The sequence below is a fragment of the Acanthochromis polyacanthus genome, chromosome 11 (assembly GCF_021347895.1).
Source record: "Acanthochromis polyacanthus isolate Apoly-LR-REF ecotype Palm Island chromosome 11, KAUST_Apoly_ChrSc, whole genome shotgun sequence".
Taxonomy (NCBI): Eukaryota; Metazoa; Chordata; class Actinopteri; family Pomacentridae; genus Acanthochromis; species Acanthochromis polyacanthus.
In genome coordinates this window covers 36,655,329-36,682,734 of record NC_067123.1, presented here as the reverse complement: position 1 = coordinate 36,682,734, position 27,406 = coordinate 36,655,329, and the positions used below count along the sequence as shown (strand labels likewise).

The 27,406-nt window shown below is 39.9% G+C and overlaps 2 protein-coding genes across 2 annotated transcripts; one reads left to right on the top strand and one right to left on the bottom strand.

Moving 5' to 3' along the window:
* The first annotated feature begins 5,413 nt into the window (after window positions 1–5,413).
* On the top strand, window positions 5,414–18,698 carry LOC110968894 (potassium/sodium hyperpolarization-activated cyclic nucleotide-gated channel 2-like). The gene is made up of 7 exons (XM_022218899.2): window positions 5,414–6,361; window positions 11,365–11,794; window positions 11,883–12,044; window positions 13,713–13,931; window positions 14,444–14,590; window positions 16,072–16,312; window positions 17,076–18,698. The coding sequence occupies exons 1-7, from the start codon at window positions 5,904–5,906 to the stop codon at window positions 17,276–17,278; spliced, it is 1,860 nt and encodes a 619-aa protein (XP_022074591.1). The 5' UTR covers window positions 5,414–5,903; the 3' UTR covers window positions 17,279–18,698.
* A 2,205-nt stretch (window positions 18,699–20,903) lies between these two features.
* LOC110968895 (NADH dehydrogenase [ubiquinone] flavoprotein 1, mitochondrial) lies at window positions 20,904–27,368 on the bottom strand. The gene is made up of 11 exons (XM_022218900.2): window positions 27,248–27,368; window positions 25,447–25,555; window positions 24,859–24,941; window positions 24,594–24,764; window positions 23,970–24,153; window positions 23,505–23,694; window positions 23,110–23,322; window positions 22,096–22,262; window positions 21,933–22,014; window positions 21,628–21,773; window positions 20,904–21,168 (listed from the first exon to the last, which is right to left on the bottom strand). Exons 2-11 carry the CDS (start codon window positions 25,549–25,551, stop codon window positions 21,091–21,093), a joined length of 1,419 nt encoding a protein of 472 aa, XP_022074592.1. The 5' UTR covers window positions 25,552–25,555; window positions 27,248–27,368; the 3' UTR covers window positions 20,904–21,090.
* Window positions 27,369–27,406: the final 38 nt, after the last annotated feature.

Sequence of the window (27,406 nt, the reverse complement as noted above, 5' to 3'; positions counted from 1 at the left end):
TTGCTTTATTTCGAGGGTTAAAATAATTTTGAGTTTTCTTGTAAAATTCAACTAAAAAAAACATCATTTCAAGGTTTGACTTAAGATATTTCAGATGCATTGTCTTAAAACAAGTCTCTCCATCTTGCTGAAATGTCACTTGTTGAGTGAATTTATCTTAAATCAAGTGGGATGAGATATTTTGACTAAAAATAAGACAAATACACTTGGTAAGATTTTGAGTTTTTGCAGTGCAGCGCCTCCATGTGGTGAAACCTAAGAATTACTGTGAAGTTCTGAAACGTGGCTTCCCTTTCTCTGTCACTAAGCCAACCTGAAAGCCGAATCTGATGCCTGGAACCAGGAGATCGATTCCCTGAAAGCGAAACTGATTGAGCACAGTCCAGTATGCTCTTATTTGAAGAGCGACGCCATGACTGGGTAAGTCGCAATCCATCACATCAAACCCAAGCTTTCTAACAGAGTGGAGTAAACAGCGGTGTGTGTTTGTGTCTTTCAGGAATTTATGTGGCAGTAAAAACAAGTGAGAGTAAGTTAATTCCACTGCAGATAAATAACACAGATGCTCACAGTGTCCTTCATATGGATGTTTGACGCCCCTGATCTAGATCATAAAATTCCTGCCTTTTTGTCTGCTGCTCTCTGCAACTCAAGCACACCAGCTCACCATCGACTCAAACGCTGCAACGCTGCTTTACAGCGGGAAGTAATATTGGACCAATTCAGTCACACGTGTTCGAGCTGAAAATGGATTCTGAAGATGACATAGAACACTCCAGGAGGATTGGTTCCTTCGGTTTGGAGCCCCTGGACATCTGAAATGCAAATATTCAGCCGTGGCGTTGGCTGTTTATTTCGCTCATGAAGTGTCTTCCTCCATATAAAAGACATGTTAACGATTTGAAGAGCTTCCATTTCACCAGATTATGTTAGGCTGTTTTTGCCTTACCCGCCTTTTTATTTCTATGTAACGTGCAAAGCAAAGATTTTCTCTTTTGTACAAATGCTGTCATCATTGCACCAGTTTTTTATTTGTAGTATTTTATGAAGGATTTATAAAAGTAGAATACTTGTAAATATTTTAAAAAAAATGAGTAAAAAGCTTTTAAAAAATCATAAAAATATCTAAAGTCATGACATATATCATTAAAGCTTCTGATATTTTCTTTAATAACATTCACAAAAAAAAAATCAACCATTTTGGTTTCACATTTTTAACATTTCTTTTTTCCCAACCAAAAAATTCTTAAAGATTTCCCAGAAATGTTGAAAATCTGGAAATCAGAAGTTTCACTGTTAATTTTTTTTCTCTCCACATTTTCAAACTTTAAACCGGGTCAATTTGACCAGCAGGACGACACGAGGGTTAAAGTAAAGATTCTGAAGAATAAGCTTTGGCGAGTTAGAAGAAAAGAGTTGTGTGCCTTAGCTTAGCAGTTAGACTGGAAATGGGCGAAATTTCTCATCCAAAAGTAATAAAATGTGCCTGGCAGCTCCACTGCTTTCTACATAAACTTAAGTGTGGAAATGACAATTACAAGGTTTACTTCACTACTACGTCTTTTGAGTCTTTTTTCTTGTTTGCAGCTTCACATTTACAGAACATCTGACTCAAAATGTCAAACTACTCATTTCAAAAGGTAAAAGCTACATGTAAGTGAACATTTTCAGGTCTGTGTTTGCCCCTATAGACATATCTGGCATGCTATCTGAAATGCTAATGTTGCTGCTAAATACTGGTATTTTCCATCCTGACTTCACCTTATCGTGGCTGGTGCTGTACTTACCTGCTCCTTTTTCAACTGCGTAATGCATTAAAGAGCCGCACCCGGGGCATGTTTAGTTCATTTAAAACATTAACTGCTTACTGTAACTTAGATATCTGAAAGTAAAGCAACCAGCAGGCCGAAGCAGTGACCCAGTAACTGTGACTGCAGCTTCTCAAGTGTGTTTGAGACGACACACATCAACTTTAGAGAGCAGAAGGTCGACGGTGGTGAAATGTGGTCTCCAGGGGGCGACATAATCGATACGTCCAGGACACTGACCTGGTCACAAAAAGGAAAACAACAGGCGAGGATCCATAATCATTGTAATTCTATTCATAGAAAAGCTTTTCTACGAGCTAGGACAATTGATTTCCTTTTATTAATTTCTGTTTTTCTTGAGCTAACCCCATCTAGTGGCTGAAAGATGGGGATAAAAGCGAGAGAGACTGCCAGGAAGGTTTGGTCTACCAGAAAGAGGCTTTTGACCGCAATGCGCATCTAGCATCCTGAAGCTTTTTGTTTCTAAGTTTATCAGAAATTTATGTTACAATAAATAGTGTTTTATTTCTACAACACTTTTTCTGTTGACATTATATTCTTTTGGATGTGTGTCAAGTCAGACGCTTCGCTACAGACACCACAGTGGCTATTTAGGCTCGAGAATACCCACTACAGCTTTCATTTAAATGATTTTTACTGAAGTTTAGGCTGATATCTTTGCAGCAATGCTTGCCCTGCAACTCTAAATATATCTATATATATTTTAAGAAAGAAACGTGGCGTTCAGTCTATCAGGAACTTCCTCATCTGCCCCTATAAATTAAAAATATCGCAGTTTTCACTTCCAAGTGGAGTAGCTGCTTATCATTGTATAGCTACCAAACAGTATACGAAGTTTGCCTCTTTGTGTCTAAATATCACATCACATCAGTTGTCCAAAACTCAGTGAATAAATCCCAAAATCCACAGAGCTGCAGGACAAAAACTGGCCGGGGAAATGAGCACAAGTGACACCAAACGCTGTGCGAGGTGATGAAGTGTGAAACTGTAATGTGAAGCATTGTTAAAAAGGAGCCGGACTCGCTTCACTGAGTATTGCTTAAATGGTAATAATTCAGGTAATTCAGTAGTTTCTACTTTCTTGAATGCAGTATTGGCATGAAATATAATGTAAAGGACATGGAATGTTTTTGGATTTTTGTTGGTTTTTGGGACAATCAAGCAATTTTGAAGAGATGAAATTAGTTGTGTTAGTTTTTATGCCAAAGGGCCGTAGATGCAGGTTTACTGCTCATATAATTTAATATATAGATGTGGTCATCTAGCCTTGGAGTCTTCCAGTCTTTTCTTCAGGAGGAAATGACATCATGTGGAGCAGGTCATGTGATCTGGAATCAACACACTTCCTTGAGAGGTGATTTTGTAATGAATAACTTTGTTGAAAATGATTTCTCGGACACAGACACATTTTGTTATTTTCTATATAAAATTTGACATATCTCAACTTAATAAAAAGAACACAATCAAAACTTTTGAATAAGCTCATTTTATTATTGTTTAGCTCATTAAAAGGTGGTTATTATTAAATTGGGACGGTTATTTTGTTGATATTTTAGTAATATTCAGCCATTTTTTATTAATAAGTGATTGTTTTCATAATAAATAATGATGGAATTTGTAAAGACATGATCATAATGAACATAAAAAAACATTTTTTTAACTTTTAATAAAAATGTATGCAAGTTATATCCCATGAATTTCAAAAGTCTCTAAATTATGTATTGACCCAAAGCTATTTGCTTTGTGAGACTTGTCTATATGATTTGAAAGAATTTTGTTGATGAATCTGCATCAAATATGAGCTGAAGTGGTTAATGGGGTTCTATTGAGAGTAAAATTACCTCTGGCAGGTGCTGGTCGTTTTCCTCTCTGAAATCTTTTAACCATCGATGAGTAATGGTCTGAGCACCGACGGTGCCGAGGACAGGCAGTGCAAGGGCACCCTATTGTAATGCAAGGAATTATTATACTTTGTCGGCCAGGGAAATTGCATTTTTGGCGGCCTTATACCCCAAAACTCGTCAAATTTGGCATGCATATCAGGGGAAAAATTTGATATTGTAAACACAACAAAAAACACATTTTCTCAACTAACTGGTGATACGTTTCATTCAGTCTTGATTGTTTTTGCTTTTAGTAGTGTTTTTTAAGTTAAAGTAGCTCAGAGAGTCTTGCAATTTTATGAAATAGTGCAGAGTTTCAGATAGAACTCAAAGTAATCTGTATGTCAGGAGAACCTCGTTTTACAGAAAACTTGGTCAGACTACAGTTTCTCGTTACGTCTGATGAGCTGCAGTCATCCGACTGTCACAGTTTATTTTACATTATGAACTGAACAAAGAAACTGGGCCACGTCCACTCTGTGTACTGTATGAGGATAGTCCTGAGTTTTCTTCTCTTGTAATTGAATTGAAGGCAAATGACAGTAAACATCATTAAAGTGAGTTTTGGTCTGAAGCAAACGCAAATAAACCCCCGAGGGATTTGATAGAAGAAAATCATCATATTTAACTAATGTTCTGCTGAGAAGAAGTTTAGTTTAATTGTTAAAGCTGCTCTTCCTGTTCAGAAGTTAACCTTGTTATAACACAGATGTTTACTGGATGTATAGTTACACATCAGCACCACACAACCAGCAGAAATCAGCTCTTACTATATATGAACTCAGCCTGTTACATAATAAGCTGTTTTCCATTGCAGGCACTTGTGGGTTCTTTGGAACCTTTAGAACCTCTTTCAGGGCAGAAAAACTTTCCTTCTGCTGTATAATTACTTCTGAGAGGCCCTGATACCTTGCTGTGTGGGTCTTCATGCAAATAAGTTCAACTGGAAGGGAAAAACTTTTATTTTTTTTACTCTGCCCTCTGAATCACCTCATAAAGTCTCAGTCTTATTTGCTCTGATAACAGCATAATTCCAGGACCTTCAATGAAATTCAACTGGATTTCTCTTTTCGGTTCTTGATGACTTTTCAACCATCCATCCATTCTCTATACACCGCTTTATCCTTACTAGGGTCGCGGGGGGTGCTGGAGTCTATCCCAGCTGACTGGGTGAAGGCAGGGGACACCCTGGACAGGTCACCAGTCTGTCACAGGGCTACATATACAGACAAACAATCACTCTCACATTCACACCTACGGGTAATTTAGAGTAACCAATTAACCTCAGAATGTTTTTTGGACTGTGGGAGGAAGCCAGAGTACCCGGAGAAAACCCACGCATGCACAGGGAGAACATGCAAACTCCATGCAGAAAGATCCCAGGCGAGCGGGAATCGAAGCCGGGCCGCAGCTTCGGGGACCAGCCCCTATACATGGTTCGCCCGCTTGACCTGTTGAGCTACACGGACAGACTACAGGTTATTTTTGAGAACGAGCTCCTCCTATAGGGGGTTACCCTTAGAGACTGGTGGACATGCTTGGATTCACCGACCAGCAAGAGTGCGGGGACTCGTTCAACGCTGCTTGCAGCTTTAATTCATCATGTTTCTCCTAACCTGGAGGCTCCGCGTCCTGACTGCGCAACATGACCTGCAACCGCATCTCCGGACACCTCTGAGGAGGAGGGGTGAGGAGAGAGAGGGGGAGAGGGAGAGGAGTGAGGAGAGAGAGAGAGGGAGAGGTGAGCGGACTCACTTTTGCCAACAAGCCGATTATTGAAGGCTACTGAGCTTTGTCTGTCCATTTGCGTCCGTCCTCTGACTGGAGGCAGGACATCCGCAGCTTCAAGGTTTCTACTTTTACGCGGAGCGGAATTCATTCACCACATGAGGGAACTTTCTTAATGGGTGTTGCAACTTTTTTTCTGGATGTACAGTGAGAACTCGTGAGGAGGGTAAACTGTTATTTTTGCGTAAAATTTTGAGGTTTCCTGTGTGTTTGTGTGTGGAGAGCCGACCTCCTGCTGCTTGGTGGTATGTTTAGTGGCTGTTCCATCTTTTTATTTTAGGGTATTTAATCCCTTTAAAGTAGAACGGAATATGGCATTTGCAGGAAACTTTACTGGTAAGTGAACTTTACAGTCAGCCAGATCAGATCAGTAACTTTGCTTTGCTCAGCTGCGTGCGTAAAGATGACCAGTCCCTCCAGGAGCATAGAGGACCACAAGGGCATCACTGACAGCCCGGCTCCTAAGCCGGAGACGCCCCGGTACCGCAGCTGGAGCAGCCTCCGCTTCTCCAGATGGAGAAGTGGCTCCCAGAGGACGACCCCACCAGGAACCCCGTCCCCGAAAACGGACAAGAGGAGCGACGTGACCAAGACGCTGTTCTCTCTGGTGAGGACGCACAACGACGACTACACGGCGGATCCGGACGGCCTGCTGAACCCCACCAGTGAGGGCGACGGAGGGGGCGAAATCTTGGCTCAGGACCAGTCCACCTTCTTCCAGAAGCAGTTCGGCTCCATGCTGCAGCCAGGGGTCAATAAGTTCTCCCTGCGCATGTTCGGTAGCCACAAGGGCGTTGCTGCTGAGCAGGAGAGGGTCAAGAGCTTTGGAGTGTGGATCATCCACCCCTACAGTGACTTCAGGTAAAGATGAGGATGAGCTACCACCCAGTCTAAGTTTGTGGGGCCAGAAATGCAGTATATTCTCACTACACAACTCCCCTGATCCATGAATATCATCCATAGAGTTCCCTTGAAAGCGTTTCCTCCCAGCAGGTATCGTGATTGAGCCTCACACACAGTTCTTCCAAGGACAGGCTGCAGCACAGCAGCTGATGTCAGGGCTCCTAGCACATGATAAGGCGATGAAGGGATCTGATTAGTGATACAGTATATAGGACAAGATCATCTGGATTAATCATACCCCTTGTGCCTCCCTTTATCATGAGGAGGGACAACTGCATTCATTCATCCTGTTTATTATTCCAACTGACAAACATCCAACAAGTTCTTAGCCCAGTTTGGCTTCACTTACTGAAGGATTTGTTCAGTCAGTCACCGTTTAGAGACCAAACAACATCCAAGCCCAAATAAATCTGTTCTTTAGGCCACTAATAAAAGTCGTCATCAAATTTAAACAATTTTTAAACATCCGGCCAATGCCAGACAGAGAGGATAAACCCATGCACAGGGATTATTGCCCATAAGAATCCGTATAATTCCCATCTTGCTCTATTATGCAATAATACACAGACAGCTGAGGGGGGATTACCGGAGGCCTGCTCTCCTTAAACCTTATGCTCAAACTTCCACTTTAAAATGGATGGGTTGGAACGGCTAAATTTTTGCTCAGCTGTTTTGTTTTAGGGGTTGAGGTCAGGTAGTTGGTTCTTTTTTGCATAGTGGATCCAATCATAATGGTAGAGATGTTTAGCAGGTATAGTGACACAGGTCAAGCCTGGTCCTGGACTAAACTGACTTTTGTATGAAGATTCTCATTGACAATTCATTTTAATCCAAGACTAGGCATAATCTGTGTCCAGGAAACGCTACATGAGTGTCACAGTTTGGTGATTCATTTGCTAATTAGCAGCTTAAAATACAGCTGAGGTTGAAGGAAATGAGCTTAGTTTTGCAGATTTGACCTTTGCTTTTCATGGCAGTTCATCATACTAAGGATGTCCGATATTGGTGTTTTCACCAGTAACCGATATGCCGATATTTTTCATCCAACTCTCAATTTCTGATTCTGATATCGACCGATACTGATATATGTGGGCTTTTTAACTAATTCTAGGTAAAATCACATATCGCCTGTCCTGGAATTAGCACTTTATGCTTAATTTTATTGTGCTGCCCCATTGGATGCATTCTCAAACGCAAAAAGGTTTTCTGAATGTAAACATTGCCTGTGCAAAATAAGAAAACTACTTCATAGAAATAATGCCATTTTATTTGCTTTTAATTGTCTCAAACAACAGTTCACATTCTCCCTCTTTGAGTCTACTGTAATGTGGCAACTACACTTTACAATTTTGAAAACTGTCATCAAAATCCAGGCATTATTTTATCGGTTTTCATCACAGGCAAAAAAATCGATAACGATATTGACCGATATTACATTTCTATGCCGATATCGGCCAACCAATCAGACATCCCTATCTGATACACTTAAAACAGTTGCAATCTGGACAACAGCAATAAAAAAATTGAAGAAATGTGGCTTTTCTTGCAAATAATTAGAGTTTTATCAATTTAATACTTTAAATATTCTTTTTAATCATGTTTAAACTTAGTTCATACTCTGACAACGTAATCCTGGATTCAAGAAACCACACTGCAACTACCGCCCTTTCACACACACTCACACATAAGCGAAACAGTTCATGGTGACGCTCATAATGCCTTCCTAAAGTCTTCAGTGGTGTTATTAGCAACAAGCAGCCACTAATCTGCTGCAACATGACAAGTGATGATAAGTAGTCATGTAAACCACCGTGTAGACACCGAGGACACGGACACGAGAGATTGATGGAGGGATAAACATGAACGACAGCAGAAAAACCCATCAATCAGTTCTGTGTCTCGGCTCCTACCGGGCTAAAGAAGCTGGCCGCTTTGCTCACAGACCTCGTATTGCAATCACTGGTGGAGGGTGACTGTAATCAAAAATAGCCTGCTTCATATTCTGTTACCGCAGGCAAGAAAGAGCGACCAAGAGCGACAAGTGATTGACACTTAATGGAAACAATCTGTAAGGAAATCCTGGTGTATAACGAGACACTGGAGACCTATAGGGAACTGAAGACATGTATGACATGAAGCAGACAGCAGACAGCGCAGGACAGACCGTACAAACCAGACATTACAGGCTGGACATGTACAGTAGCAGCGACACTTTCTTTTCTCCATCGCCTTCTTGGTGGTACGTTGAGCCCGATGAGGCAAGTGCCGTTAATCGTTAATGAGAGGGGTTCCTCCTGTGACAGAAGCTGTTATGAGAGTAAGGGTCATTTCAAAGTGGGTCATTCCCAAACGTCACACTGTCCTCTTGATTGGATGACTTCACCTGCCCTTTGGTGGCTGTTTCAGATTCTGCAACTGGACTTCAAACTTTGAAGCTTTCTGACCCCATTTAAACCTGAAACACGATACTAGATCTATCTATCTATCTATCTATCTATCTATCTATCTATCTATCTATCTATCTATCTATCTATCTATCTATCTATCTATCTATCTATCTATCTATCTATCTATCTATCTATCTATCTGTGCTGTACATGGAAGTTATGATAAGAGCAGGCATGCAAAATGTCAATCCTCGCTAGATATTTTTTTGCTCTAAAAGCATTCTGAGATGCTCAGCTGGCTGAGAGTGCGACCCATAAACAGAAACAGAGGTTATAGTGCCTGAAGCAGCCTGGGTTCGATTCCAGCTCATGGTCCTTTGCTGCAGATCTACCCCCATTCTTCTCCCTACTTTCCTGTCTGTCTCTCTATTAACCTGTCATAAAGCCAACAGAAATGCCGAAAAATTACTTTAAAAGCATTCCGAGAAAGTTCTGCAAACTTCAAGTAATGTTCTCCCTAAAGGCAGGATGAAGTTATCTAAAGATGTTTCTCTAAAAATGTCCTGAAAACATCTTTTGTTTGTTACCGTTGTGGGAATGTTTCGCAGAGGAAATGTTCTATAATGTGTTCCTTCAACAACATCCTCAGAATATTGCAGGCAAAATGTTCTATTTTTGATCAAATGTCACATTACAGCAACATTTTTTGAACGTTGGTTTAAGAACGTTCTTTGTTTTCATGTAACTTAATCTGACAGCATCCTCCAAACATCCTCTGAATGTTACGGTTAAAATGTTATGAGTTTTCTTAATGCTATAGGAACATGATTTCCAATGAGAAATATCTTGATTTTTGGCCTTTTAGCAGCTGTATTTGGCAGTCATAGTGAGAGGAAGACAGGAGACAGGAAAAGAATGGGGAAATGACCAGCAGCAAAGGACGGCAGGAACTGAACCCATCACCGCTGCGTGGGACAGTCTGACCGAAATATGTTTTGCTTCTGTTTTTCACTGAATAGTTTAAGAAGTATTTGACTTAAAGACTCTTTATCTAATTAGCTCACTTGTTTTGCTTGACAGAGCGTATCATAACTACTAGGAGTTGAGCTACCTGGGCGCCTCAAATGGGAAAATATCTTTAATACCTTCTTTGAACATTAGATCAACAATGTTTTTGTGACAACATTATTGGAATAATGCTGTGGAAACATTCACCGTTGCAGGAGAGAGCTCATGTTTTCTGCAGTTAGTTGAGAAAAAAATATGTGCATATGCCGCTATGGGCAAAACTTAGCAGGAAAAATTAGTACATTGGTACAGATTAGTACATAGGGGCAAAAATCTAATGCCATGCAGCTGTAGCTAGTAACATACGGTTTTTATTAATTAAAAGCCTGACCTTTCACTTAAGAAAATCGCAGTCCAGCTAATTAAAACCGTCCATCTCTTCCTGCTATCTTAAGCTGCTTAGTTGAAACTAGAAAGTCCTTCCTCTCAAACAGTGATGTATAAATGACTGATGCTCTTACAAGACATTACCGAAGTCCTTATAGGCAATTCTCACAAGAAGAAGACTGTTCTCCTGTCTAAATGAATGGAGAGAGAGCCGTAACTCAAATGAAATATGTTGCTGGCATTAAATTCAAACCGAGCTTTTAGAAAAAAAACCCAACTCTGTGTGTTATAATATATTTAATTAAACACGGGATAAATATTCTTTTTAAGTCATTCACTCTGTTTTTATTTACATTTTACAAAGTGCACAATGTGGGATTGTCTTGTCACTATTCATTGGTTTAGATTTTTAGTTTTTGGGCTTTTTGGATAAATTGAGGTGAAATGTGGAGATTGATCAATCAGATGCTTTTTTTGAACATCTTTTGTGGAAAAAAAGAGATGTAAAATAAAATTTTTTAAGAACATTCAGAAAAAGAAAATCAACCAAAATGCAGCGAAATTTATTGGATTTTGGTTGATTTTTTTCTGAACGTTCTTAAGGAAAATATTAGATGTTTTACTGATATATACGTAATCAATTTAGATATTTCTAGCATTTCTTTGGAAGATTTTTATTCATTATTTTGAAAATATTTACAAGCATTTTCTTGCCAAATTTGGGGGATTTTTAAAAAATATAATTTGTAAGGGAAACGTTGAAGGAATTATTGGAATTTTATTCCTGAGGGTTTTGCAAATTTTCAGAAATTTGGGGATTTTTTGTTGAATTTTTGTATTTTTTTCAGACAAGGAAACAACATTTTTTGGTGCCTGTAAATGAGGTCAACAGGAGAATTAATGTAACTGCACCATAGCAGTAATAATGAACTCTGCCTCTTGGACATAAAAGCAAGAGTCCTAATGAATACTGAGTGGATTGTTTACTAAATTTATTTGCGGGTATTAATATTCAAAGCAGATCCTATACAACTTTATGAGTCTGTTTGCTCATATCTTTGAGTTATGTTGTCTTATCTAGTCAGAAACACAAGATTATGGACCTGGATGTAGAAATAAGTAGCTCTGCTTCCAGCCAGTCGACCTCACCTTAAAGCTCTCGTCTCGTGTCCTGTGCAGGTTCTACTGGGACATCGTGATGCTCCTGCTGATGATGAGCAATCTGGTCATCCTGCCCTGGGGAATCACCTTCTTTGAGGACCAGAACACGATGCCCTGGATCACCTTCAACGTCTTGTCCGACACGCTCTTCCTCATGGACCTGGTCTTCAACTTTCGAACGGGCATCTTAGGAGAGGACAGCCACATCATCCTGGACCCCAAAGAGATCCGCATGCATTACCTCCGCACCTGGTTCATGGTGGACTTCATCTCCTCCATCCCCGTCGACTACATCTTTCTCATCGTCGACCTGGAGTCCCGACACGAGTCCTCCGATGTCTACCGAACCGCCAGAGCTCTGCGCATCGTCCGTTTCACCAAGATCCTGAGTCTGCTTCGGCTTCTGCGACTGTCTCGTCTCATCCGGTACATTCACCAGTGGGAAGAGGTAAAAGAAGATGCAGAACAGACACATGAGAAACTCTAAATTCAGCCAGTTGAATGTTTTATCCTTCACATAACTTTCTCCCTGCCAGATTTTCCACATGACGTATGACCTGGCCAGTGCAGTGGTGCGTATAGTCAACTTGATTGGCATGATGCTGCTGCTGTGCCACTGGGACGGCTGCTTGACCTTCATGGTGCCGATGCTCCAGGACTTTCCTCCAGACTGCTGGGTGGCTAAAAACAACATGGTGGTGAGTACAAGTTCAGCAAAACACAGTTCGATGTATATAAAACCTTATATTTAAAATGAATTCTATAGCCCGATAACCAGATAGCTCTACTTTAATAGTTCTTAAGATATTGTGGTCTAAAAATAGCTTCAAATTTCAATGTGAGAAAAACATGCTGAAAGTGGGTTACAGTTTTTCTCAGTCGCTTTGGTATATTTGCAAAACAGTAAGTGCATTTCTCAAAACAATTTGTAAAAATAGCAACACACCATGAATTCCCTGCAAAAGCCAGTCTTTCGCTCAAAATCCTTAGTTCATCTCTTAAAAGTAAATATCTGTGTCAATGAACATGTAAGTGCCATCAGAATGACAAGTCCTTGTGTGTGGATAAGACAGTCAGATTGCTTCGTCACAGTGTACTCTGGAGGGATCTAGAAAACCCTAACCCTTCACACATTTCCCTTTGTTAGAGAAAGTGAAGGTTCACCTGGGAGGGATTTACCAAATCAGGACAGATTTAGAAAAAAAGTCTAAGGAAATATATAAATATCCTTGACATATTATGACGACTTGCTCAACCATTTTGCATGTAAAGACTTATGCGATAAACTCATGCCTAAATGTTGTGGGGGGTGAAACTATTCAACCGAGACCCATTATAATACAATCTGATCAACATGACATAAAGCAACTGATAATGTAGGAAAGAGCAGAGAATTGTACAGAATCGTTTGCATGGATGCACCAAAGCATTTGCCACTTGTTCAAAGAAATGAGAAACTGATTTTTGATGTGCACACATGACACAGTGATGTGAAGACTGAACAAGCAGTCTTGAGAATTTCAATTCTGATCTGAGAAACGTACCAAAGCGACTGAGAATAACAGTAATGGGTAGTTTTTATTTAAAAATAAAAAAAAACATTGTGGAAAGTTCTTGATATATCGATCTAAAACTTCACAGAAACCATTTTAAATATCTATAGTTTATGATAAAACAATTAAAAGCAAATCAGAGATGGTCGAGCAGAAGGCCCTGGTGATTTGAAATAGATGAACCCTGTAGTTACCTTCCAGGAAACAAAGTAAATATTCCAAATATTGAAAATATAATGTGGTGACATTCTTAGCCACTCTAGCTTTGATTATGTTGCTTTCTTTTAATCTGCTTCTATTTCTTATTACCTCCCCCAGGAGGTTATGTAATCATCGGAGTTTGTTTGTCTGTTTGTCTGTTAACAGCATAACTCAAAAAGTCATGGACGGATTTTCACCAATTTTTTACAGAATGTCCGGAAGAGCAAAAGTAACAATCGATTAGATTTTGGAGGTGATCCGGATCACCGTCTGGATCCAGGGTTTTTTTGAAGGACTCTGTACAACTGAGAGATGGCCGCCAGAATGCTCTTCCGCACATTCTGTAAAAATTTGGTGAAAATCCATCCATAACTTTTTGAGTTATGCTGTTAACAGACAAACAGACAAACAGATGGCCTGGTGGAGGTCTGCGCTCTCCGAGTGCTTTTCTAGTTTTAATGTTTGTTTTTAACTGGAAAGCACTTTGGTCTCCATGAGTGTTGTAAAGTGCTCTCTAAATAAATTTTTGATTGATTGATTGATTGATTATCTGTTCTCCACCTGCCTACATCGCTGTGTCCCGGCTCCTCTCCCCTCGTTTTCACTTCTCAGAACTCTACATGGCACATCCAGTACTCCTACGCTCTGTTCATGGCCATGAGTCACATGCTGTGCATCGGATACGGCGCCAACCCTCCGGAGGGCATGACTGACGTGTGGCTCACCATGATCAGCATGGTCGTCGGGGCCACCTGCTATGCCATGTTCCTCGGCCATGCCACCAACCTGGTGCAGTCCCTGGACGCATCACATCGCCAGTATCAGGAGAAGGTATCATCTCTGCCCCGACCTGAAAACTTTCTAAATCCTTTTGACCTACGGCGTCATTTGATTCATGGACAATATGTCCCAGGAGCCTCACGTGGACGCTAATGTGATTCTGGCTTTCAGGTTTAATATCACGGGCATGTTTCATATGATAGGCTTGCTTACTTGTTCGTAATTTATTTCATGGCAATTGTGCCAAATGCCTAGAGAATATCTGTATTATCTAATGGATTTTGTGGCTTTACTGTGACCCATTCCTGGGGATTTTCACAAGATAAAGCGGTAGCGAATGATGAACAAATGGTGAGGCCTTTGTTTTGGATCCCTGTTCGCTAATGCCCATTACAAATGAGTTTGTAATCCACTTAAAACGGGAGTAAAAGCACGTAAAACAAATAGTGTGCGATTATTGTGGTTGGGAGTAATTCGGCGAGCACATGGTTGAAAATGTGACTAATTGTAGCTGTGTCCTTGTGAAGGTCAAATCAACGTGTGCTTTCTGCAAATGTTTTCAGTACAAGCAGGTGGAGCAGTACATGTCCTTCCATAAACTACCGGCGGACGTGAGACAGAGGATCCACGATTATTACGAGCAGCGATTCCAAGGAAAGATGTTCGATGAGGACAGTATCCTCGGAGAGCTCAGCGATCCGCTCAAGGAGGTGTGTTACTCATCAGATGTTTGACCTGATCTTCTCTTTTCGAGTTCTCTCCTCAGTTCTATATGGTACGATACAAATGAAATGAACAATCTTTCAATCCCAGCTGATATAAGGCGAAAGGAAGGGAACACCCTGATGAGGCTTCCAGTAATCTGAAGTGGAAGATCCATGATATTGTCTTGTTTTGTCCATGTGACAGTTCAGTTTCTAAATATATTCAATTTACAATGAAATAGAAGCAAGAAAAGCGGTAAAGACGCGCGAAGATTTAGAATTTTGGTGTGACATTGGTTCAAATCGTCACAAAAACCGCTCAGTATTTCCGATTTGGTCCTCAAGAGACTAATCAACTGTTTATTTAAGGGATTATTTCTTCCCTGTAAGGTTTATTTATGGATTTTTTTAGTCTTTAGTTGATAGGACGGTGATCAGAGACAGGAAACTTGGACCAACATGCAACAAATGGTCCATTCAGCTGGGAATTGAACCAGTGATCTGCTGCTAAAGGCAGTTGTGCCGGTACAGACAGATTATGGTTTTGACACAGTATGGAAAAGGTATGTAAATTCACATTCAGCAATGTTTGTTTAACTGCGGTGCCACACTGTAAATCTTAAGAGATACAAACAGCTTACAGTTACTTTTATGATCAAGCAAACTGCTCAGGATTTTTTTTTACTGTTGTGTCTCTAATTTGACAAAAATCTGATTTTTCCAACTTTAAAAGTCTTTTGTGGATCTGAAAAGATTAAATCATAGACAATATATTAATCTGCACTTGTTTTGAGTCGTATCATAGCTTTATTCTTTTTATTTTCAGGCAAAAATGCTCCATATTCTTTCTTTTCGGCCTCTTAAATACGATGAATTTCTAACCGTCTTGTCTCTAGATTGCTGTCTGTGCGACAGAAACATATAGAAATTACTCACTTTCAACTTTGGAGAGCTGTAATTGTTGTTCTCTCACCGCTTTTTGATGTTTGAAAGACCAAATGATTAATTGAAAGACAAATTAGAAGAATAAATTATATGACAATAAATATTAGTTGCATTGTTCTTTAATTTTTTTGTCAAATCAACTCGTGAAAGCCCAAATATATTCAGTTTATTTTCCCATAAGACAAAGAAAACTAGAGGATTATCATACCTAAGAAGCTAAACTTCTACATTTTGGCTTGAAACATTACAAATGTTCTGTTTAAGAAATGTTTTTACCCTACAAAACCCTTTGAACATGTAGTTTAAAAACTTCAATTTAAAAGTTATTAAATTATGTCATTAATTTGGAAAAAAAGACAGTAATAAAATGACAGCATGTCCATTAGCAAAGTTGATAAATATACATGCACAAATCTCTACTAAGCTATGTTGAATAGTAAATTATGTATAAGTCTACAGTCAAGATAAAATAAATATGTATTTTAGTGTGATTTTGACTATTTCTGATTCTGATTACTTCCTTCTTCCTCCCCACTGTGCAGGAGATTGTCAGCTACAACTGCAGAGGGCTGGTAGCCAACATGCCGCTCTTCGCCAACACCGACCCTCATTTCGTGACGGTAATTCTCACCAAGCTGCGTTTCGAAGTTTTCCAACCGGGAGACTTGATTATACGAGAAGGAACTCTGGGTCGGAAAATGTACTTCATCCAGCACGGCACCGTCACCGTGATCCCCCGCGGCAGTAAGGAGATTAGGCTCAGTGACGGAGCGTATTTTGGAGGTAAATCATTCGCCGCTGACCTCAACCTTCACATTGTTCCGTAAGAGGCTCTGTTATTCAGCTTCTTTTTTGTAGTTGCCCTCCTGTTAGTAAAGCTCTCACTGACCCTCTTTTAGCTCCCCTGCAGTTCTTAGTGTTCCAAATTTAAAGCTTATCCGGGTATCATTAAAATCCACACTGGATGTGAGGTTGCAACTTCTTATTCTCACTGTTTGTCTTTCATTATGTTCTGTTCAAAATCCAAAAATGTTCAGTTCAGCTTGGAAGAAAATGCCTCATGTTCATATTTATGAAGCTGGAACCAGCTCATTTTAACGGTATTGCTTTGAATATCACTGAAATGATCAATAGAAAGGTTGCTGGGTACCTTTTTGTTATTTGACTAATTAGTCAAGTATATAGCAATCTAAAAATTTCTAGAGGCCCTTGGTATTTAACTTGTTTTCACAAGGATTAGCACTGGAACTATTTATTCTTGTTGGCATCAGCTAATCATGCTAATTATTGTTAATTATGTGTTGGTAATCACTTCAGCTTCAGCGAAATTTGCTGGATTTTGGTTGATTTTTATGTGAATGTTCTTAAAGAAACATTTTTTTTCCACCAAAAAATGTTGAAAAATTTCCCAAAAATGTTGAAAATGTGGACATCAGAAGTTTCACTGTGAAAATGTATTTTTGTTCCAGATTTTCAAACTTTAAAACGGGTCAATTTGACCAACAGGAGGGTTAATAATGAAACGGACCTCTCTTCTTTGGTTCAGAGATCTGCCTGCTGACTCAGGGCCGGCGTACAGCCACCGTGAGGGCCGACACCTACTGTCGCCTCTACTCCCTGAGCGTGGACAGTTTCAACGAGGTCCTGGAGGAGCATCCTCTGATGAGGAGGGCCTTTGAGAGCGTAGCTGTGGACCGACTGGACCGGGTTTCACGCAGACCCAGTTATCAGCCTCCTGCAAACGAATGAGCCCCTCAACACCAGCAGAGAGACTCCAGGCAGGAATGTGTAGCCTAGCCTAGCCGCGCTAGACAACCCACGGCAACGAATTTAATTCTCTGCCAGGGTGGGTCTAGTTACCCTCTATAAGGCTCGAGGTTGGATGCTCCTAAAACTGGCCGGACGAATCACCATGAAGTGTAGAGTCAGAAGGCAGGCGTAACTAATTTACGACAAAGGCGCGACGATTCTGACAGAAACAACCGGAAACAACTAGCCTAGCCACGCTAGACAACCCACAGCAACGAATTTACTTCTCTGCCTGGGTTGACAACAAAAACGACAACAGTCGTTAAGCTCCATTAGCACCGACTCTGAATAATCTTTCTGTTAACATGTCTGTAACATACTTGAGCTTCACCCATTGACTGTATAAATAAGGCTTCACCGAACTACCGCATCCTCTGATTTCTGGCGCTCTAGGAGCCTATTCGTTGCGCTGATTGGTTGTATACCTACCCAATTGCTGCAGAGTGATTTGATAGACAACCTTTTAGCCCGCCTCCCTCCCTGTCGAGCGTGCCTAGACCCTTGCGTCTTCAGAGCATGGGTCTAGCGCGGCTAGGCTATGTGTAGCCTGTTCTTAAATGTAAATCCTACTGACCTTAGTGTGCTGTAATGGACAACCAGATGGAGACCCTCAGTTTAATTTATTAACGCGCTATCGCTGCTCTCTGTTGAAAACCTTGCACCTTGAGTTAATTTCATTTTACTACTTGAATCTTAATGAGCTATATGATCATGTTTGTGTTAGATCTTTGTATATACGGTTCATGTTAGATCCTCTGTATTCTTTATAAACTGGATGAACATCAGTGGCAGCACTTTGCTCTCGTTCCCCGGTCAGCTTACATTTTGAGTTACACGTGCTTTCTTACCGACAGCTATATTGTAAATAGTGCTTTAAGATCACATTTCAGTGGCCTGCTTGCGTCCTGGACCAGTAGTGCAAGCCTGATGATCCATCTCATCATTCAGACAGGATACTAAAAGCATACAGGAGCATCAGCTGGCGATACAGCCAACAGATTTCTGAAGCTTTGGTTTTAATGATCCTCAGATGTGTAGGTTGTATGAAGTGAGGGTTTAATACCGGTGTTCTCTGAAGATAAGCTCCACTGATGTAACAAGTCCAACTGTACAGAGACAGGGAGTACACAGTTCTATATCACTGCTTGAATAAGACACATTTCTCCATCCTCTTACTTCAGAGTTGTTTATTTATTAGAGAAAACTCAAAATGTGCAGAGACTGTATGAAAATTTGACCTATGCATTGCTATAAATTAGCATTCAGTATTATCTGGTGTCATGTTTTCCACATGTAACACTTAGTAGTTACTTGTTCTCTTGTTTAAATGCTGGCAATTTATCTGCAATCGTACTTTTTTTTTTTTTTTTTTTTAAAGACAATTTATGAAAATAAGTATTGACTGCACAGTGACTTGGTGGTTAGCACTTTAGCCTTGCAGCTAAAAGATGGCATCCCAGCCTTCCCTGGACCTTTCTGCATGGAGTTTGCACATTTTCCCTGTGCATGTGTGGGTTTTCTCCGGGTAGATAATGGATGGATGATGGACTATCAGTAGGTTCATCAGTAGGTACGTGTCACCTCCTCCTATGACATTATGTATGTACATTTTTCACAGCAGACGTGAAAAAAGGAAAAGCACAAGTGTATCTAATGACATTAATAATGTTTATATTCAGTTTAAGTGTCCCAATGAGCCATGCCAGTCAACAATAATTACAAACTAATGGTAATTACATATGTTTATGCAGCTATGACAGTTCATGTTTCCAAACATGATTTGATAAGTGTGAATAGACCTGTCACTGATAGCCAAATATTGTTTTAAATTTGGATAGATACAGTCCACTAGTCTCAGGTAAAATTCACCCAGCGTGTTTCTTGCAGGTACATTTTTAGAGCCACACACAGCTGTACAACAATATTAATCTTATGAATGTGTTTCATTTTGTTCTTTAAACTATCTGATGAATTATCCTCATACTGATGATGTCATGTATATATATATATATATATATATATATATATATATATATATCAATATTTCTACCCTTAAAGCATAAATATATTTTTTCCTATGTAGTTGCTTTGAAGTTTTTTTTGACTCACAACACTGATGGAAGACACATTTAGATCTTTTACTGAAATAAACGCTGTTTTGCCACGATGCAAAAATATACTAATAAAATTCTCAATTTTAGGAAAGTATAGTATTTCATCAAAAATATATATATTATATTATATTATCGATGTTAAACTGTTCTATTACTGTGTAATTTTGAGGAGAATACATAATAGTGCATTGGAGATTTTAAGATGACAATATAAAGTCTTACTTTTGTTAAGTCGTAATCTACATGGCTGCCAAATAAAGCAAAAGACGCTAATTTTCTCTTTGAACTTGACAGTAAATTAAAACACAGACAAGGAGACGGTTTCGTAAGCACAGAGTTTAAAAAAAAAAAAGCTTTCTGTCGGTCGGAGAGAAAGCAAGAAGCTCCGCAACAGCAGCGGTTCGACCGACGTGTCCACCGAAGTGAAGCCGCGAAGAAGAGCCTGCCTACGTCACGTGACGGGGAAAGGGTGTTATCGCGAGATTATGGAACGGCATCTTGGCCTGGAAAGTACCACTGCATTGTTTACAGAGAGAATTTGAATGAGCTGAACTCTCCATCAGGACAAATGTGGTCTTAAGTAACATTGCTTTTTAAAGGGGAAACCATAAGTTATATTAAATCAGACTGTTCACACGTCATAAAATAATATCAATGTTTAAAAATATATTAGTTTTTAGTGAGAACGTTGCACATATTTGTGATAATGAGAACAAAAACCCTGTTTTTTTTTATTTAAAAAATGTTATAAGGAAAAACGTTGCACAAAAAGGCTTAAGAATCAGAGTTTTACACCTAAATTAATCATTGCTACTCAAGTTCCCTCCCATTCTTCCATTTAAAACTCGCCTAATGTGCCTTCACAGAACAGATATGTCTACTTTTAGAAAAAGAAAATTAAGACTTCCAGAGTACATCACTGTAGTCCCATCTTATAGAATCCTACAGAGAGGTCAACTGAATTGATTTAATTATGTTTAGATTCTTTGTTCAACAGTCAAATTCATGAATTTTCCTGAACACAAAACATTCCCATAATTAAGGGGCAATCAGCTTGTTCACACAAAATTGTAACAATTGTGTTTTTTTACCCACCTCCATTTGTTTCTGTGGTTCATGCAAAGTTGCTGCTGTAATACTGCAGCTTTAAGTGAGATCAACTGTGACAGCAATAGTGGTGTTTTAAACTTAAAAGCCCAAACCCATGACTGCTTTGAAGTTTTTACAAATGAACTATGTGCTTCTAAGAGAAGAAATTTAATAAGGGCATCCCAGCCCTACAGTGCACCACTCTTGGGAGTTCAAGTGATTACAAAAATCCTTTGAATACAGCATAATATAAAGAAAATTAGATTGTTAGGTACGTCTTTCCATTTTTTTCTACACATAAAAACACAATAAAAAAAGACCACAAATAAAATATGAAAAAGTGAAAACAAGGAGACAAAAGCTAATTTAATGTCAATAGAATTTTATTGGTAACTTCCCCCCCAACAAGGCAGACACATCAATGCAAAAGCTGATGATGGTGAGGTGATAAGACAGCACATTTCTTCTTTAAATATTATGTGAATGACACGAGCACAAGGTTAAGAGCATAAGAGGCAGGAAATTGAGTTCAAGGAGCTAAGCGAACCGTTAAGCCCTGGCCTGCTGCTGCTGCTGATATTCAGCAATTCGGCTTTCCATCACTGGCCTGAAGTGCCTGATTAGTCCCTGAGAAAACAGAAAAAATACATTAGTAATCCTGTTTGAAGTACTGCAGAAAGAAATAGGTGATTCTGTAAAACAAACAACATGATTGTACATATTAACAAAAATATACAAAGTGTAATTACTGGAGAAGTACAGGAGATATACAATATATTCATATGTGTGTATTTGATGTTCAGAAAAAGATGGCTTGCATATAAATATGTCAGTTATATGTTACAGATTAGTTTAGAGATGGGCAAAATAGCAAAAAGGGGCATTATTCTCCATCTAGTTGTCTTGCATTAGATAATATTAAAAGAAAAAATTAATTGAGTATGTTTTTTGTGGTTCTGGCTTGTGAGATAGCAGTGCCACAATCAACCATTAGCTTAAGAGTAACTGAACCTAATAAACTGGCATCTCAGAGTGTTGCTGGTTTCAGTTTCGAGTATGCAACATCATGATAGTATATGCATTTACCTGCACGGGCCACGCTGCACCATCACCCAGAGCACAGATAGTGTGTCCCTCAATCTGCTTACTGAGCTCCCAAATCATGTCGATCTCAGCTGGTCGTGCATCACCGCGCACGAAACGCCACATCATGTTATTCATCCAGTCCACTCCTGCAGAAACAAAAGGAAAAAAGTCACATTTTTAGTCTGTACGTTTTATAAGAAGATCCTTTCTGAGAGCTGACGTTAATTTATGGAGGCTGACATTGTATTAAATGTATGTAATACATTTAATTATAATGCACTTAATGCCGCTGAAGCTGCACTTACCTTCTCTGCAGGGTGTACACTGGCCACAACTCTCGTGCTTGTAGAACTCAATCAGGCGGGCGATGGCTCTGATGATGTCAGTCTGCATAAACAATCCATTCGTCAAAATGTTTGCCTGCTAGTTTTCACACAATGAAATATGCTGCGGAGGCGAGAAACTTACAGATTTGTCCATGACGATTAGAGCAGCGGTGCCCAGGCCGGTCTGAGCCTGAATGAGGCCATCGAAGTCCATCAGCACGTCTTCACACACATTCTTAGGAATGAGGGGTGTTGAGGAGCCCCCGGGGATTACAGCCAGCAGGTTATCCCAACCGCCACGCACCCCACCTACCAAGCAGATGTTCGTTTCAATTAAGTTTGGAAAATAAAAAAAATAAAAAACTGTCTTTAGGCTGTGCTGAGTTAAGCTGTCTTAATCTTTTCAGTCTGTGAGCCCCGTGGTGCAGGAAAACAGACAGATGCATTCAGTTTCCCTTTCAAACAGTTTCACTTCATTATTTACAAGAGAATTCACAAAAATCTTATTTTTTTTGACAAAGTCCCATAATTCATGTAATAATCCATCACAAATATCTCCCAGGGTTTCTGCAGAAATCAGCCAGTCAAATTTAATGCTTTTTAATGCCATTTTAATGCTACTCTGTAAAAATTTTAATGCCACAACCGTGACCTCAACAAATTACATGGTTTTTTTTTGTAAAAGATGATTTTTATATGAAAACCGTCCCTACATTTCACCATTTCTGAATCCAGAAACCACCCCTGGCCATCCAGGGGCTGCAGTTATTCTCTGAAATCCATGTTTTTCGAGCCATGTTTGCTAGAATTTGCATTCCCCCATTTCCCCGCTATCCCCCGCCTGATCCAGATTGCCGTCCACTTTAAAAACATGCAGTTTTTGCCAATTGTAACCAACCGACCGGAACACTTACCACAGTGTTTGGGCATGTTTACGCAGATGCACATATCTGACGAATCGCTGTTATTGTCAAATATTTTTCTTGAAAACTGCAGAAAGAATTTTAATGCTACTGAGAATCAAATTTAATGATATTTAATGCCATTTAAAGACCTTAATTTTCACAAAACCCATTAAATGGCTACAAATGTTTGATACTAACGCTTTTATTCTAAACTCATGCATGATTTGATGCATTCCTGGTGGAATATGAACCTGCGTGTCTCTCAATGAGCTCCTTCAGAGGGACAGACATCTCCTCTTCTACAGTGCAGGGGTGGTTGACATGGCCGGAGATGTTGAAGAGCTTCGTGCCAGAGTTCCTCTCCCTGCCGAAGCCCAGAAACCACGAGCCTCCACGGCGACAGATGGTGGGTGCCACGGATACCGTCTCCACGTTGGCAACAGTTGTCGGGCAACCGAACACGCCTTTAAGACAGCAGAGGGGATCATAGTGGCATCTGAGAAATGCTTTTCTAGGCAAGAACAGCGAGTATCCAGCGGTGCGTTTTGATCACAGTCGCTGTTTTATTGAAGGAAATTTGGCCAATATGGAAATGGATACGTGTTTCTATACGTGCTGTAAACTCCTTCTTTGCACCAGAACTCACCCACATCAGCAGGAAATGGGGGTTTCAGGCGGGGCTTTCCCTGCTTTCCCTCCAGGGACTCGATAAGAGCGGTCTCCTCTCCACAGATGTATGCTCCAGCACCACGCATCACAAACACATCGAAGTCGTAACCGGAGCCACAAGCGTTCTTTCCAATCAGTCCAGCAGCATAGGCCTCGTTAATAGCCACCTGAGGACCAGCAGAGGGAACAATGCTTGTTCGTCAAAATCAGCTTTGTAAACTGACTTTGACACAGATAAACATAAAGATACTTTATTAATTCCCAGAGGGGAAGTTCAGGTGTCCAGCAGCCCACAGTGTGCCACATACATTCACATTCATCCATACACAGGAAAAAAGATAAATAGTACAAAACAAAAGTATAGCAGGGTGATATCTTTTTCTTCCTTTCTCTATAAATTGAACATCCTTGAGAAATAAACAGTAATCTCAGATATTGTCACCTGCAGGTTGGAGGACTCATTGTAGAACTCTCCTCTGATGTAGATGTAAGCAGCACGAGCCCCCATGGCCCTCCCAGCCACCAGGCAGCCCTCCACCAGCTTGTGTGGGTCATTCCTCATGATCTCTCTGTCCTTACAAGTGCCTGGTTCTCCCTCGTCTGCGTTCACCACCAGATACTTGGGCCTAAAATGAGGAATTAGATGTAGGTTGAGTAAAGTAGAAACTGTCACATTTTGTCTGTAAATTAACATGAAGCTGATTAACTTCATAACTAATAGATTCTAATTAATGACTGACAATGATGGAATTGGTGGGAAAATTATGTAAACATTAAGTTGTTTAAAATGTAAAGCTATTAGAAGAATACAAAATCAACTAACTTCTGAAATTGGAAGACTTGATTACTTTTTTATGAATAATTATGATCTGCAGTCATAACTCTCACATTTTTCACCTCCCAGTTCCTATTGACATCCCTCAGATAAACATTTAAAGCATTTCTAATCATTTTGAGAACACTGTGCAGAAGCTTAAGGGCAAATTGAGGAAGACTGTAACAGTTCTGTGACTTCACATTAGGGCAAAAAAAGAGTAGATGTGAGTCTGTCAGTTTCCTCACTGACCGGCCATCGCTGGGTTTGTTCATGAAGCTCCACTTCATTCCTGTAGGGAAGCCAGCTCCACCTCTCCCACGCAGACCAGAAACCTTGATCTCATTGAGAATCCAGTCGACTCCCTTCAAAAGGATCTCCTTTGTTTTGTACCAGTCACCACGCTTCAGCGCCCCCTTCAGCCTGAAGCAGAAATATGAGGTAAGAACTGTGTTCCCTTTTTGTTTCCCTCTTCCTCTACAAATTATGTTTATTAGAATAACATCAGTGGTGTCACCTCCACTCATGACGACCATAAAGGTTTGTGAAAATTCTGTCCTCATCTGCCAACGGTCCAAACTTTGTCTTCTTAGGAGGACTCTGGAACAACAGGGCAAAATGTAAATCCTCCTTTGCCTGCTATTGAAACAGTTTTATAGTACAGGAGGTCCTCGGTTTACAACGTCCTCGACTTGCGCTGTTTCTTCGGAAATGGGTCAGTGGAACTAGTTGGCAAACGGAGTGCACAAATATGTAGTCACGTGGTGAGAGGAGTGAATACTGTATGTACAGTAGTCACGCAGCGCTATAAGACGGCTTTGTTTACATTTGTTGCCACATTGGATTATGCTGCATTCGTTAACTTCATTATGGCTGCCAAGCATAAGTCAGACTTTTTTTGTGTTTCAGTGTGAGCTAATGACTATCATTACTGTAGTTGTACAAATATGTAAACTGATCGATATAGTGATGTACGTAACGGCTGTTTACATTTCCACCGAAGTTCCGACGTACGGAGAAAATCGAGCGACGTCACACCGTAGGAACGGAACTCTGATCTAAGTCTAGGACCCCCTGTAGTTTTAACAAAATAAAGGCGTATTACCTGCGCTGTGCTGTTGAATCGGGTGAGAGCGGACACACCGCCTTGACCGACAGCAGCTGGGGCACGAGCCACCCCGCTCACCACTGCTCGTGACAAGGACAGCATCTTCCTGCAGGGACAAGATATTTCATGTTCCTTTAGGTGGCAAAAAAAAAAGTAAGGAAAGCTCAATTTCAAGCATAGCTTTAGTAGAAGACATTGCAGTTGATGCAATTTAATAAAGCTGTTGTGTAAAGTCATATTGCATGATTATTTTAAATATCTTACATCATCTACATTAAAAACACAGCCACAGCTCCAACTGATTTCTCTTAGAGAGTCTACTGCTGGGTGCTGAAGAGAGTTGCAATGACAGATTAATTAGCTGTCACGTATTATTCTCCAACAACTTTGATAGTAAATTAATTGGTTTCAGTAATTCTAAAGAAAAAAAGTCTCAATTACCCATTTCAATGTACACTCCCTGTCAAAAGTTTTGAGACAGGTTCTAATTTATTTGAATGAGAAAGTGTCTCAAATGTTTTGACAGGGGGTGTATTAATGATGAATATTTTGTACTTTCTTTACTCCTCTTTGACAGTAAATAGAGTATCTTTTGGATAAAGTAAAAAAAACAACTAAGACATTATCTTGTGGTTTGGGATTTTTCACCACTTTCTGACATTTCATGGACAAAAAACCTAATAATTTTAATCAATAAAATAATCAACAATGAAGATACCTACTCGTTAAAGCCCTGTCATTGATGTCAGTGGGTTCTTTCCATCTTGTTTAAATATTTGTTTGGCAGTGATTCAAGTACAAATTTTGCTACTTTTAGGCTATGAGTTTATTCAAACAAGGCTTGTGTTTTCACAGTTAACATAGGAGGGGTTAAATTAACGCATTATATTACAAGAAAACTGGTCTAGTCAAAGCAACATGTTCATACTTCTCAAATATTGCATAGACAAACATGTTAATTTTGTACCAATACTAAATCTGTGGCAGGTGATTGGCACTAGTATTAAAATGTTGATTTCAAGTAGTTCAGAGCAGTGCTGGAAATGGCCCAAATTAACTTCCCACTTCTCCCAGCAATATCAACAACTTAATAAACAGCCTTTAGATTAGCCTTTTAGTTGCCATATCAACTAAAAACTATTTAAAAATATAAACCACTGGCTTAACAGTCTGCTTGGGATTTATAATATAAACATGTCAAACATCGAGAGGCACCAAAACAAGAGGAGTGAGGCGAAACCCACTGTCATGTTTACACTTTATTTTAATTTTTAAAAAAAAACTAAAACAGGTAACTAATACCAATTGTCATTTCTGATGCAACCAACAATAGAAAGCTGAAGTAAATATTTCTAAAAGTGGAATAACTTTGACAGATCCTTCACTCCATGCTTATGTGATGTTATGTCAGCAGTAGCAGTTAGCAAACGAAGGTGAAGCAGGCTAATGCTAACAGGCTATCGATCCTCCCCTCGACAGCTCCCGTGGTGACATTTTAGCCTAGAACACTTGTAAATAAATACAAGACTAAATCAAAGCTGTTTGCCTGGCTTCTGTGTGTTTGTGACTGGAGCACACACTGACCTCCATGCTCCTGCAGCCAGCTACTACTAGCCGAAGCCAACCGAGCTAGCGGTTAACCTTGTAATGTCAGAATAAAATCAGCGGATTCACTGCACGGCATGTAAAAGTCAAACCTAAAGCATGTGGATTAGTTGTTTAATGTCAAATGCAGCGTCAGAAGCAAAGAAAAGACAAAAGCGTGGCTATAAGTCAGCAGACAGTCGGTGCTCTTTACCTTCTCTCTGCGTCCTGAGTTTATGAAATGTAGTTAGACCGGAAGAGGAGCTCAGGGACCGGAAACAGTCACCGACAGACCGCTGCTGCTGCAGAGCTCCTTCATACCGACCGACAGGAATACTTTCATAACTCTGTCCTTACGAAACTGTCTCCTTGT

Excerpts from the sequence above, each read along its gene's own strand:
- LOC110968894 (XM_022218899.2), top strand. The coding sequence starts at position 5,904 with ATGACCAGTCCCTCCAGGAGCATAGAGGACCACAAGGGCATCACTGAC. Across the intron at positions 11,795-11,882 it reads ACATTCACCAGTGGGAAGAG|ATTTTCCACATGACGTATGA; the intron begins GTAAAAGAAGAT and ends TCTCCCTGCCAG. Across the intron at positions 13,932-14,443 it reads ATCGCCAGTATCAGGAGAAG|TACAAGCAGGTGGAGCAGTA; the intron begins GTATCATCTCTG and ends AAATGTTTTCAG.
- LOC110968895 (XM_022218900.2), bottom strand. The coding sequence starts at position 25,551 with ATGCTGTCCTTGTCACGAGCAGTGGTGAGCGGGGTGGCTCGTGCCCCA. Across the intron at positions 21,774-21,932 it reads GTGTACACCCTGCAGAGAAG|GAGTGGACTGGATGAATAAC; the intron begins GTAAGTGCAGCT and ends TTGTTTCTGCAG. Across the intron at positions 21,169-21,627 it reads GTGCAGCGTGGCCCGTGCAG|GGACTAATCAGGCACTTCAG; the intron begins GTAAATGCATAT and ends CTGTTTTCTCAG.